Raw genomic sequence first — 12,493 nt, 5'->3', positions numbered from 1 at the left:
TCGAATCACACATCACGTTACAATGATATATGTTTTATTTGTATTATTTGCTTATTTCTAAGAACGGCGCACCCCCCCCCCCCCCCCCCCAGCTGTTAATATTTTAGAATATTTGCACTTTCAGTCATTTGTAAAAACACTCACAAGGCGTGTATAAAAAATGTATCACCAAGTAGACATTAATGAACACCCTTTCCTCAGACATATACATAAAATATATGCACTTGTCCTTAAGCATTTTACAGACACATTGTACACACACACCTGTATATAAAATATGTTTTTTAAGAGTGAATCGATTTAATTTGCTGTGGATTTCCCGTCCCGATCATTATCACTACAAGAAGACAAAAGTTGCATGTAGAAAAAGGAAAACGATGATTACATGTGATAGTCTTTCACGGAAAGACTTGAGGAAGGCAAAAAGCAACATCTTGCCTACCCTGTCTCTACCAAACAATGGAAAATCAAAATTCAGAACTCACTCCTGGGTTCAGTGGAGTAAAAGCAAATGCATCTGTAGCTTATAAATCCATGTTCTCCTTGTATTTATACCAAGCTGAGCCACTACAATTCCTCTCACAAGTTCATGTGGGTCTAAATCCATTGATCAAATGTTTTTCTTTTACCGGTAGTCATTAATAAAGCTGTTTTTTTTTAAAACCTAGGCAGAGTTCTCAAGGAACAGCAGTTTTAGATAATGGAAAACCAAAGAGATCACACCAAACACAAAGCAAAGGGCAAACAGGAAACACTCCTTTCAAAAAATGATGCAAATTATACAAATGAAATTGACAGAAAAGAGGGGGAGAATAAATACAGAGTAAAGGGGTTATTATGAGGGGTGTGCCTGTCAAAGCCCAGTCAAAAAAATAAAAATAAAGTCATAGAGCAAGAACCAAATTGCATCTACCAATCAGAAGGATCCTCCTCTTCATGCAGATGAAGGGGAGAAGCACAATTTCTCGTTTTGATTCCAACAGAAGAGTTCCTTGTGTTTTCCTTTCTTTTTTTTGCTTGCAGTCCAACCTGTAAAAATTCTGTCAAATGTCCAAGTCCTACAAAACGAAAAGTCTCTTCCATCCCTCTGGCCTTTCTCCCTCTTTTTTCTTTTAATGTAGTTGATTTAAGTGAGTAAAAGTGAAAGAATGGATACAAAAAGAAAAAAAAACATCACTTGTTTAATCACAGGAGAAGCATTTGTTTCCTGTGTACAAATGTAAATACCAAAGAACACAGCCTAATCCCTGCAGATTGGATGTATACATGACGGTAAAAAAGTTTACTTTTATTCTTAATGTTTTTCAAACCCCATCTGAGTTTCTCAGTGGCACACTTAGCAGCTCTTTAATTTATTAGGTAACTGTACATTTGTATAAATTACTTAAAAAGCGGGAAAGTGCGTTAGGACAGCGATGTAGAAAAGTATGATGTAAATAGAGACACAAACACAGACGACAATCATATTGAAAGGAGGAAAGATCATGCTCCTGAGTCCACGTGTGGGCTGAACGCCCTCCTAAAGCAGGAGGAGGAGGTTTTCTGGACAGTGATGTAGATGAAGTTGAGGGAGGCCGAGGGATAGGATAGGTAGAGCTGAAGGAGAACTTTGTGACGGATCGATGGGAGAAGCTAACTCCACAGGCCTGCGTAGTTTCCGTGAAGGCCTGAACAGAGCGGGCCGCCGGCTACAAAGAGCTTTGTGCCGGAGTCGTCATAGCAGTGGGTGTACACGGCGTTGGGAAAAGAATGAATATCTGAGAAGTAACTCCTCCATGTTTCATCGTGGTTCTGCACAAAAAAGAAACAAGAAAAACCCTGACTATTTCTGTCATCATTTATCATCATTCATCAGGGTAATATTTCATTGAGAATATCCTTTTTTTTTTTTAGCTTTTAAACAAAAATTCTTCATACCAGCCAGCCTTTTCCTGTTGAAAGCTTGAGGATCCCATCAGCGGGACATTTCCGACACACATTGGTAGGACTAAAAGGGTTCTCCAGGAATCTTTGAGCCCGAATATCATAGAAGAGAAGGGAACCCTGGCCGGTCCCCACTGTCACAATGTGCTCATAGAAACTCACTGAACGGATCCCTGGAAGGGAGAAGACGCACACATGTTAATATGGCAAATCCCTCCACTTATACAGAGGGAAACATCTCATTCTGTTTCATACCCAAACATCTTTATTTAATATTTACCAAAACAGATCAACAACTGTCACATGCTTGTGTTTCTAATCTGCTCTGGATTTTCAGATGACTTACCACTGCCTCTCTCTCTGGAACTAACAGACTTGATGCTGTGTGTTGGCTGGCGTGGATCCAAGAAGGAAACATGGGCCTGAGAACCCACCGCATAAACCGACCAGTCCTGGCCGTACGCTAAACACACATTCTCTTTGGAGTGAGGCAGCTTGGTGGACAGAATCTGCACAAATCAGTGTTAAACCATACATTAAGAACAGGCACCGCTTTCATGCAAAACTGACACTGAAATATTAACAATTGAAATTAATCAATAAAAAGTTATGGTTGATTTAGTTTACCTTGAACAAGTTATGCTCTGCTTTCCAGAGGTGGAAATAGCCATCCAAAGACACAGCACCCAGTTCCTTTGAAAGGAGAAAAAAAGAGCTGATAAATCAAATAGCTGAAGCATAAAGAGAAAAACCCAAAGCAATGTAATTATAATTCACCATAAATCCATAAACTTCACTAATTCCTAAACATGAAATAAAGGTACAAATACTTTTCTTTGATACAAATAAAAATGGTCATACTTTCCAAGAAGTAATGAATTGAAACAGGATGGCTCGACTCTGATAAAGCATTATTGGTAGTAATGCATTATAATTCCAGAGATTTGTTGTTTCTGCACTAATTAGACAGAAGAGCAGCCTTTACAATAAATGTACCTAAATATAGCATAGTATACCTCAGGATGAAATTCTACTATGTTTAAATAGTTTGCACTTTACCTGATCAGAGATAATTATGAGTTGAAAGCGAGTTACGTTAAAATCTAGAGGAAATTAATTATAAGTTTGTTTGTTTTTTTGAATCATAAATGAGAGAACCTGTTGAGTTTTTTCTCTGAAATCGTCATAATTTGACTCACTGTGGCATAAACCTTCATGCGTGTAGGAGGGCTGGGTGATATGGCCTAAAAATAACACCTCAAATAACAGCAGAGATTTTTCTCCCTCCCTTTACAGTCTCAAACAAGTTACAAATGATAGAGCACATTTCACAAAAACGTTGTTTTTTTTTTTTTTTTTTTTTTTTTTTTAACATCTCCTGTGGGAGATGACCTGAATAACAAACCAGTTCCATAGAACTGAAGAAAACTAGCTCCTCCTTATTCGTTGTAAATTTTAACGTCTGCACGTTGCTAGAGTACGACAAAGTTTTAGGGCCATCAAAAGAAGTGTTTGAAAGCTCATTTGTTTGATTTACGTTTTTATTCCCGTTTTATTTATCGATTGGCGGCTTGCAGGATCTCTGCAGCCCGTTGATGAAGCCATCGGTGTCCCTGCAGCTGTTCACTTCAATCCCTTCTTCCTCCACGAAACAAAGTCTCTAGGCATGTGTGACGCTTCCGACTGAGAAAGTGCACTTTCAGGCTTTTTCAATGCTCTTATGTTGATATAACCGGCTATTCATCTTTGTTGTTTTATGTTGAAACGGGACGTTTCATCTGGAAGGGGTGTATGTAACAATGTTTACCTTCCGCTTTAGTGTTCTGCGCGTGACAGGTTCATGACGCAAGGTGACAGATGGACTTCTGGTATGGGAATGAAAAGGAAAATAAAGTTGCGGTCCTCTTCACCCTAACTTGTCTCTGAGCTCCTTATTCTACATATAAACTCCGTTTCACCGACACCGAACCCCGGAAAGCCGGCTACACTAATAATAATCTGATTTTGAGTCGCCAAACGGTCCACTGTGTGGGAACTTCTTTGTTTTTGAAACCTATCCGGAAATAAAGCTTCACAAAATGCTCCACAGCTTTCATCTTCAAGCTAGGCTTCGATAAAGAGACAACTATGGCGTTTTTTTCCTCGTTAATTTATGACTTTTTTCTCTCGTAGATGTACGTGGAAAAAAATGTATTCTTGAAATTTAACAGTTAGGACTTTTTTCTGGAAAATTTACGACTTAAAAGTTGTAATTTAAAAAAAGAATTGTTTGTCAACTGGCCCTAAAACTCTGTCCAAAGAGAAAGACCAGCAGGCTGACCTTACTACGAACAGCGGAAGCCCGAGGGAGGAGGATGCCGGGAAAAAAACAAATCCCAAATTTTCCTAAAAAAAATCCATAGTGTGTAGATGTTCAGACTGCACACTGACAGATATGCAAGTGAAAAGGTTCTATGAGCTTATTCTTGTCTGTCTTATGTGTTATTTCAGCTCTGGCAGCAGAAATCTATTGTCCTGTGGGACACAGAGTGACCATGTGATGAGAGTTCAGAGATAATAAAACACACTGTGGTTTATTATTGTGTTGAAGATTCTGGACTCCTCTGAACAACAATTAATCGCATAGTCCACTATGTAAAGTAACCCATAGCAACAGCACAAACATGTTATCTTGATCAGTAAATATGAAATATTTATATACTGTACGAAGTATTGAATTTGCTGGAAATATGGAACTCTGTAATTATTGACAGTACAGATAAACTCAATAGTAGTGAGTTTAGTAAAGGGTAAACTTCAGTACCAAGCGTAGTACTTCAATCTTCTCGATTAAACTTGCACAACTGCATATCTCGGAAGAAAATGCTCAAAATATAAGCTAATAGAAACAAGAATAACATGAATGATAGAAGCTCTTGCTACAGGAATTATGTAAACATTAAAAGAAATTGCACCATAATCAATTAACGTTTAATTCTCCAACAACGGAATGAAAGTGCTTATTTTAACCTAATCAATAGTTTGAATTTCAACTTTGAAAGCTTCGGTCTCCAAAATATTGCCAGTAAGTATAGTGCGACCATTTTTTGGATCATTAAATGGTTGCTTCCTGCATGGGAGGAACCTTACTTTATGGCTGTCGTTGAAGGCAAGAGCACGGACTTTACAGTTGTATGGGTTGGTGCACTCTTTGGGGATGTCCTTGAGAGCCCGGTGGGAGATGTGGGCGTAGGAAGGTATGTTCTCTTCACTCTGACTCCGCTCAGCCTGATTCATCACTTCCTCTGTCACTTCCCAAAGACCCATGGAGCCATCTCTGGACCCTATTTGATCAAGTCATAAGGAAAAAGGACTAGTTAGATGATGAAACGTCACAAAACCAGGGACAAGAAGAAGTGAAGCAGCCAGGAGCTGCTTGCTACTTTTAACTGTCCTTCTAGTGATGTTTTGGAGGTATTTTCTAAGTTACTACATTCAAATATACTTTTGTCTTTTGCTCGGTAACAAAGACTCCTACAACTCAGTCAAACTTACCAGAAACTGCCATGCTGTCACTGATCCATGCTATGGAAAAAATCCAGTCATTGTGACCATCCTGCAAAGCAAACAGATCGCATGTAAATCTGACAAGTGAGAGCCGAGGAGTGGTTGATTAATATTTTCACAACATTTTGATTACTTTGGTTCTATTCAGTGGGATTACAACTTCTTTTAAAAAAAATGTATGTGTTTGTTTAAATACAGCAATAAAACATCCGGAAGATAATTTTAGGCTAAACCAAAAAAGTGAGATTTTTAATGCCCATAAAAGAAGTAACTGAATGCATAGATGGTAAATAGATAGATAGTTTTTTTTTATTATTTCGATCATTCACACACAGTGAAATACAGAGGCAGTAGCCTCTGTTGGGGTAGCGCTTGCATGATGTCAGCAACTGTGATATTACGACGGAGAACTGATGAGAGCAGAATTACACAGGAGTGTTAATATTACAGAACTGCTACGGTTTATTTCAGAGCTTTAACAAAACTTCCTCTGTAAAAAGACCCAACTTAAAAACTTACAAATATAAAATAAAAAATTGTATAGTTAAAATAGTTTAATAATACAAGTAAAATACACATTTGTGGCCACAATTGGATTTAGTACAGTATGGTATTTCAAGATGCCTTCACAAATAAAAGAAAATGATCCACTTTTTAATTACTTGTACACTGATGACTGTTTGTATGTTACTACAACTCACAGAATCAAGTACCGGTACTCTGGTTTTAGGCATTGAAAAAACATAAATTTTGGACATTAGTATATATTATCTTTCATTTATTTATAATACACACATAGAAAAAAAGGTGAGTTTTTGGCAAAAACTAACATAAAACTGCATGAAAAAATATTTGAATTTTGTAAATGTTTTTTTTTTTTTAAAGAAATGTTCTTTTAGTTTTGTCTGTTCTGTTGTTAAAAGAAAACTTGAAATACCAAAAAGTACCCAGACCAAAATATAAAAAAAGCTTTTAATGTCATCCCTAGACAGCTGGGTGAATTATTCCAACGCGCCTTCACCAGTAAAACAACCGGACTCTCACAATCTTGAATAAAAGAGGATTCCTTTCAACACCAGGCTTTTCATAATTCATTTGTAGTCAATTCTCAGTCGAAAAATATATTTCAACCATACTGACTCTGTTCATTATATGAAATTACTTACAATTATGTCAAATATGATGAATTAGTAGCCCTTTTTGCTCACTTTTCATTTTTTTTGTGATCACAAATAAGTATTTTGTTTGCACACTACATGGCTACAATCTGCTTATTCTTATACTGTGTTATCAGATGGGCTCTGTACCAACAGACCTAATTTTTTAAATTGTATTTGCTGTAATTATGGTTGAATAAATCTAAATGTATGAGACACTCACATCTCCAACACAAACGGGGTCCAGAGTGGGCAGTTGGTAGATGGCCAGGCTGTTGGGGTTGTCTCCCCCAGTGGCAAGGAGCGTTCTCGAGGGGTTGAGCTCGATTGCGTGGATCCCACAGCCCTGCTGGTCTGCCCGTGCTCGGGCAGTTCCAAATGGGTGGTAATGCCGCGCCGGAACAAATCCACCAACCACTCCAGAGCCTCCATCACAACTTTCCCTGTCCCTCAACATTGGAATGCGTGTTATGTGCCCGGTCAAGACATCGACGACGAAAAGCTGCAAAGAAAATAAAAATGTCATCTGATGATCAGTGTATCGGTGAAATGAAAACTGCAACGGAAAACTCTGCATGCAGATGTACATGCACGGATGATGTTGTCAATGAATAATGAAGACATCTCACCGTGTTGCATTTGGTCCCACAAACTACCTGTCGATAGTTCAGCCACTGAGAAGCAAAAACCTTGTTGAGTCGCCCCAAAGAAAACTCGCTCTCCTTGAGAATCCCGGGGAGCCTGCTTGCTGCAAAACCACGCAGGTTCTGCTGGAGCCTCAAATCATGCTGCTGCTGAGGTCTGAACTCCCGCTCCCGAAGGACACAAACCACCGACCGACGGCTGCACCACTGCTGGGAATGTCTTGATGAACAAGAAACGCGGCTGCGTTTGTGTGGTGCCTGACACCAGCCCAGCTATGGAGAGAGATGGGATGACCATCAAAAGTCTTCTCAATGTCCCAGATCAATTAAAAGCAACTTATTCTTTATGTACTTGTGACGTTCAGAATTTAGTCTGCAAACACTAAAACAAATATTTAAATGAACACTCGCTTCTCAGACCCAAAACTAACGGACACAGTTTTATGGATTAAGTACATGATCTTTTTTATTACTGTTATTTTTACCAAAAAAACACAGAATTAATAATTAATATTTGTTATTAATTATTCAAGAGCATGTCATATTTATTATCCATCTGCAATTTAAAAAAAAAAGCTATAAGATAATTTCCCCATTGTGGGAACAATAAAGTTCTATTCTATTTTATTCTAAAAGGATGACATGAGAAAATAACATAATGCATTTAAAGAAAGAATTAAAATAATTAAATCAAGTAAATGTTCTCCTGGCTGAGCTCGTATTTAAATTGTCCGTAAACAACATCTGTCACAACAAGTCGCATCATCTAAAATCATATGAACCATGGCGAAATCCCCCAGCTACATTTTTTATCCATTAAAAATTCCTCGTGTTATAGTTAAAACCTGATAAATAAGTTGGTTCTAAAGAGAGAAAAATGAGATGGTGGCGATGGTTGATAGTTAGCGTCGCCAGCTTCTTGGATTTTTCTATTTAAGCTAAGGCGAACGTTGAAAAATTGCATGTTGTGAGACCAATAACCCCGTCTGTCTGCTAGTTTAAGGAAAAAATATATTCTTCATTGCATTCAAAACACGCGATTCTCATTTGTGATCCATGGGCAAAAAGCGAAGACACCCGTCAATAACCTGACAACCTGGAAAAACACTTGATTGAGCTGTTACTGATTTTAGCAAACGTTAGCATTCACGTGTCGTTGACCAACGTACTAACTTAAAACTAAAAAGGCTCTATTTCTATTTAAAATATGTCAAATATTTTATTTCTGTTTATATTTCCCGCATTCAAGCTGTGTTTATTTGATTTGAAATGATTCACATTCCGACGACAAATTACTAGCTTAAACACAGCTAACATTAGCTAGCAAGGTGGTAATTAGCATGTCATACAACCGGTTTCCGCCTACCTGTTGTTGCTCCTTGGGCTCTCCTGCCTTCCTTTTCCTGCTAACTGTTTTTCTCGCCATAATCCGATACACACAGTTCTCTCACCCACATGGAGAGTAAAAGTGACTCTGGAAACTGGATCATATAATGGCGATGTGCTATTTTGTTCCTTGGCCCTCACTGGCAGTGCCCGGCGGTTAGGAAAGGACGTTCACATACGGCTTAGCATTAGCCTATTAGCCGGCTACAATCAATTTTGCTGGCTACCTCGTGTCACAAATAAAAGACGCGTAGATTGTAAAAAACCGAACAGCTCCGGCACATCCGCTAACAAAACTCGAGGTTTTACAGGCTCTTTTGCCCTGCGAAGTCGTCTCAACACTAACGGCCAAAGCATTGAGTAATGCGCAGCCGCACTAAAATTGAACATCAACAAAAACAAGGTCGTGCGTGAACTGGAGCGTCATACGTGCTCGTTCACGTCATGTGTGCCCGAGAACCAATTATACGCTTCTTTTATTTAACTTGATATACATATGTGTTTGTGTATGTGTATATCTGTTTCTGTGTGATTTCCTATCTATTTGGGCCTAAGAAAAACACCTTACAATTTTACTTTTTGTAAAATATTTTTCATTTTACTTTCCCAACATGTCCATTGTAGAGGACAACAGGACGATATTTCTGTGAAAATAGAACTCAATTTTGAAAATCAGAAAAAAGGAGCAGATTAAATCTTTAGAGTGATATTCACCCAAAAATACGCTAAATTTTGTTCTAAAACTATAAAAAGCTATACCACTATTTTGTTACTTGATGGACCATCTGCTACAGAGGAAGATCGACCGGTAAATTGAGAACTTTGCTTATTGGCTCAGCTCTCTCTTCACTACAACGGACCGGTACATCAACTTCCACCTGGGGTAGGGACACTCCACCCATCAAGAGATGGCAAACTACCTTTCTTCGGTCGAGAACCATGGCCGCAGATTTAGCGGTGCTGACCCTCATCCCAGCTGCTTCACACTCCGCCACAAACCACCCTAATGCGCGCTGGAAGTCCCAGCTTGATGAAGCCAACAGGACAATGCTATATGCTAAAGGCAGAGATGATCCCCAAACCAGACCCCCCTACGGCCCATGCCTGTGCCTAGAAATTCTGTCCATAAAAACTATGAACAGAACTGGTGATAAAGAGCATCCCTACCGGAATCCAACATGCACCGGGAACAGGTCTGACTTAATGCCGGCTGTGCAAACCATGCCCTTGCTCTGGTCATGCAGAGACCGGACAGCCCTCAGTAAGGCTACCCAGACCCCATACTCCTATAGCACCCTCCACAGGATACGGGGGACGCCGTCGAACGCCTTCTTCAAATCTGCAAAACACATATGGACAACATCCACAAACCCTCCAGCACCCTAAAGAGGGTGTAGAGCTGGTCCACTGTTCCACGACCAGGACGGACACCGAACTGTTGTTCCTGGATCTGAGGTTCGACTATCAGACGAACTCTCTTCTCCAGTACCCTGGCATAGACTTTCCCAGGGAGGCTGAGGAGTGTGATTCCCCTGTAGACCTTGGAACACAACTAGATCAAAAACAGATCCTCGAAAATGTTGTAATCAATGTACTTTGAAAAGTACGGGATTGGACTCCAGTATTTACAAACTTTTGGATCATTTTAATAGGCAGGGCACCCTGCTAGCACAGGTGTAAACCTGTTATGATGGGCGTGTAAAAAACTAAAAAATCAAGTTAATAAATAAAATAACAGTTATTTTTTTCCATTTACAGATAGTACAAACACTACAATGTTCTAACATGGTCATAAAATGTAAGACATTAGGCTGAAACTAAATAAAACATACAAGTTAGTCCTGGTCCAAAGAGCATGACGACTTTGCTGCTCCTTCTCTGAGTCATCAGATTCTTCTGAATCATCATCTTCTTCATCTTCATCATCACCTATCACAGACTGAATCTCATCCTCCTTATCCTTTTCATCATCCGAAACCTCCAAATCTGAATCTCCCTCGACTATCTGGTACAGAATCCTCTCTGCTTCACTTTTTTCTCCTAAAATAATGTGCAGCCATTAAATACATTAAAATGGTCCTAGTGTCCACTACAGTTGACATTCATTAAATGCCTGCTGTTTTAAAACAGAAAACATGAAACTGTTTTCAGATCTAAAAATATAGTTCCTAAGATGTTTATGACCAAGAATAAATATAATAATCATGGTTAAAAAAAAGTAATAGATACAGAATATTTGACTTGCCTTTCACATTTCCATAAAGTGAGGTAAAGGGTATGGCAGCCATCCTGGTAGAGGTAAAAGTTAAAGTTCCAGCATGCAAACTCATCACATGACACATCACTGGAAAGCCCAGGATTTGGAAAGGTATCTCTTAATTCCTTAGAAATATACAGGTTAACAAAATGTCCATTATAATGGACTTAAATGAATGGGCCGGGTTTCAGGAGGATAAGTATTCTGGCGACCCGGGCGTTCCCCACTTCCCAGGCTCATTGGAAGTGGGGAATCTTGGGTGTAAAATTCCTCACCATGAATGAGGTGGCTGTGAACAGAAGTGAGATCCATGGTGTTTGTGTGTGTTTGGATTAATAGCCGTTGATTTCGTAAAGGAAATTATACTGCTCTGCCTACTTCTTCCTCTCTGAAACTGTCAGGTGTCGTGTGTTGTAAAGGCCCGTACACACCGGGACGAATATTCGCCAGACGTTATTCGCCAGCGTTTTTCGCCACGTTTTTTGTGTTCACACCCAGGCGATTTTCACTGACGATGAGCGGAGCAAACATGCAATTTCATTCCCTGACATTAGATGGCGCTTAATGTAAAACAGAAATACTCATGTACACAAGGTGGCGCTGCGCAACTTTACGCTTCTTAAAGTCGCTTTTCACTCAGAAGAAGAGAGCAAGTATTTACGTGCTTGTCAGAATCATACAAAGAAAACATGAATATTTCAAGCACCAGTAGCTTCAACTGGTGCTTGGTTCGGGGATATTTCAGAATGTCCGTCATTATTTCTTCGCGGCTGTGTAGATGCAACTCGGCGTCTATCTTCTTCGCTGGTATGTGTGCTCAGCAAGGCAGTTTTGTGTTTGAGCGCCCCCAAGTTGTGTTTTACTGTAACTTCAGAGGCTCCAGACACGTGTGCAAAAGCGCCATTCTCATTGGTCGAATAGATTTCGACGCGACGCGTCAAAAAACAAACAAACCCGAGGCGTTTTTTCGCGTTGGTGTGCACACTCTCATTGGTGCCCTTTGTTTAGTCACGAGGCGTTAAATGTCGGCGAAAATCGCGCGCGAAATTCGTCCGGGTGTGTACGGGCCTTAAGGGTGTGTTGTAAGAAGCACGGGCAGGGGCAGCTCTCCAATGCAGCAAGGTAAATAGCAACTTAGCTCTCGTTTCCCCGTTACAGTACCATTTGGGTCGTTATATTGGTGTCAGAAGTGGGATGATTTTAGCTGGTGCTGCTAGGCCATGCAGCGAGAGATGGCTGGGACAGAGTGACAAGTTCACATCCTGGAGGGAAGTTGGGACAAGCGAGGAGCAAGGGCAAAATCATCTCCCTGACAGTGTGAGCACCTGCCGTCATCTGCAGCCTGTCCCTGCGAGTCGGGTTTCCACGCCAGTGATGAACCATCCAGAGCAGTTTGTGATGACGGTGCACAGCCCAGTCGAACTTCCGTGCTGCTGTGGCTTAGCACCGTTGGAACCCTACCTGGCTCAGGTCAACTTGGCGGCCGGCTATGAGGGCTGGAGTCCCAGGGCTAGGCCAGACTTTGGATGGCGCTACGCTCCAGGTACTGCTCGAACTTTCTTCTGCGGAGCAGCGAGACC

General features: G+C 40.1%; 1 protein-coding gene across 1 annotated transcript; it reads right to left on the bottom strand.

Moving 5' to 3' along the window:
• Positions 1 to 17: 17 nt before the first annotated feature.
• dcaf12 (DDB1 and CUL4 associated factor 12) lies at positions 18 to 9,114 on the bottom strand. The gene is made up of 9 exons (XM_004068873.5): positions 8,637 to 9,114; positions 7,256 to 7,543; positions 6,850 to 7,128; positions 5,458 to 5,518; positions 5,053 to 5,246; positions 2,551 to 2,616; positions 2,270 to 2,432; positions 1,918 to 2,096; positions 18 to 1,791 (listed from the first exon to the last, which is right to left on the bottom strand). The coding sequence occupies exons 1-9, from the start codon at positions 8,694 to 8,696 to the stop codon at positions 1,633 to 1,635; spliced, it is 1,449 nt and encodes a 482-aa protein (XP_004068921.1). The 5' UTR covers positions 8,697 to 9,114; the 3' UTR covers positions 18 to 1,632.
• Positions 9,115 to 12,493: the final 3,379 nt, after the last annotated feature.

The sequence above is a fragment of the Oryzias latipes genome, chromosome 5 (genome assembly GCF_053564925.1).
Source record: "Oryzias latipes strain Hd-rR chromosome 5, Olatipes_Hd-rR_3.1".
Classification (NCBI taxonomy): domain Eukaryota; kingdom Metazoa; phylum Chordata; class Actinopteri; order Beloniformes; family Adrianichthyidae; genus Oryzias; species Oryzias latipes.
Note: the sequence above shows the minus strand (reverse complement) of the source record. Positions and strands in the feature narration are given on the sequence as shown.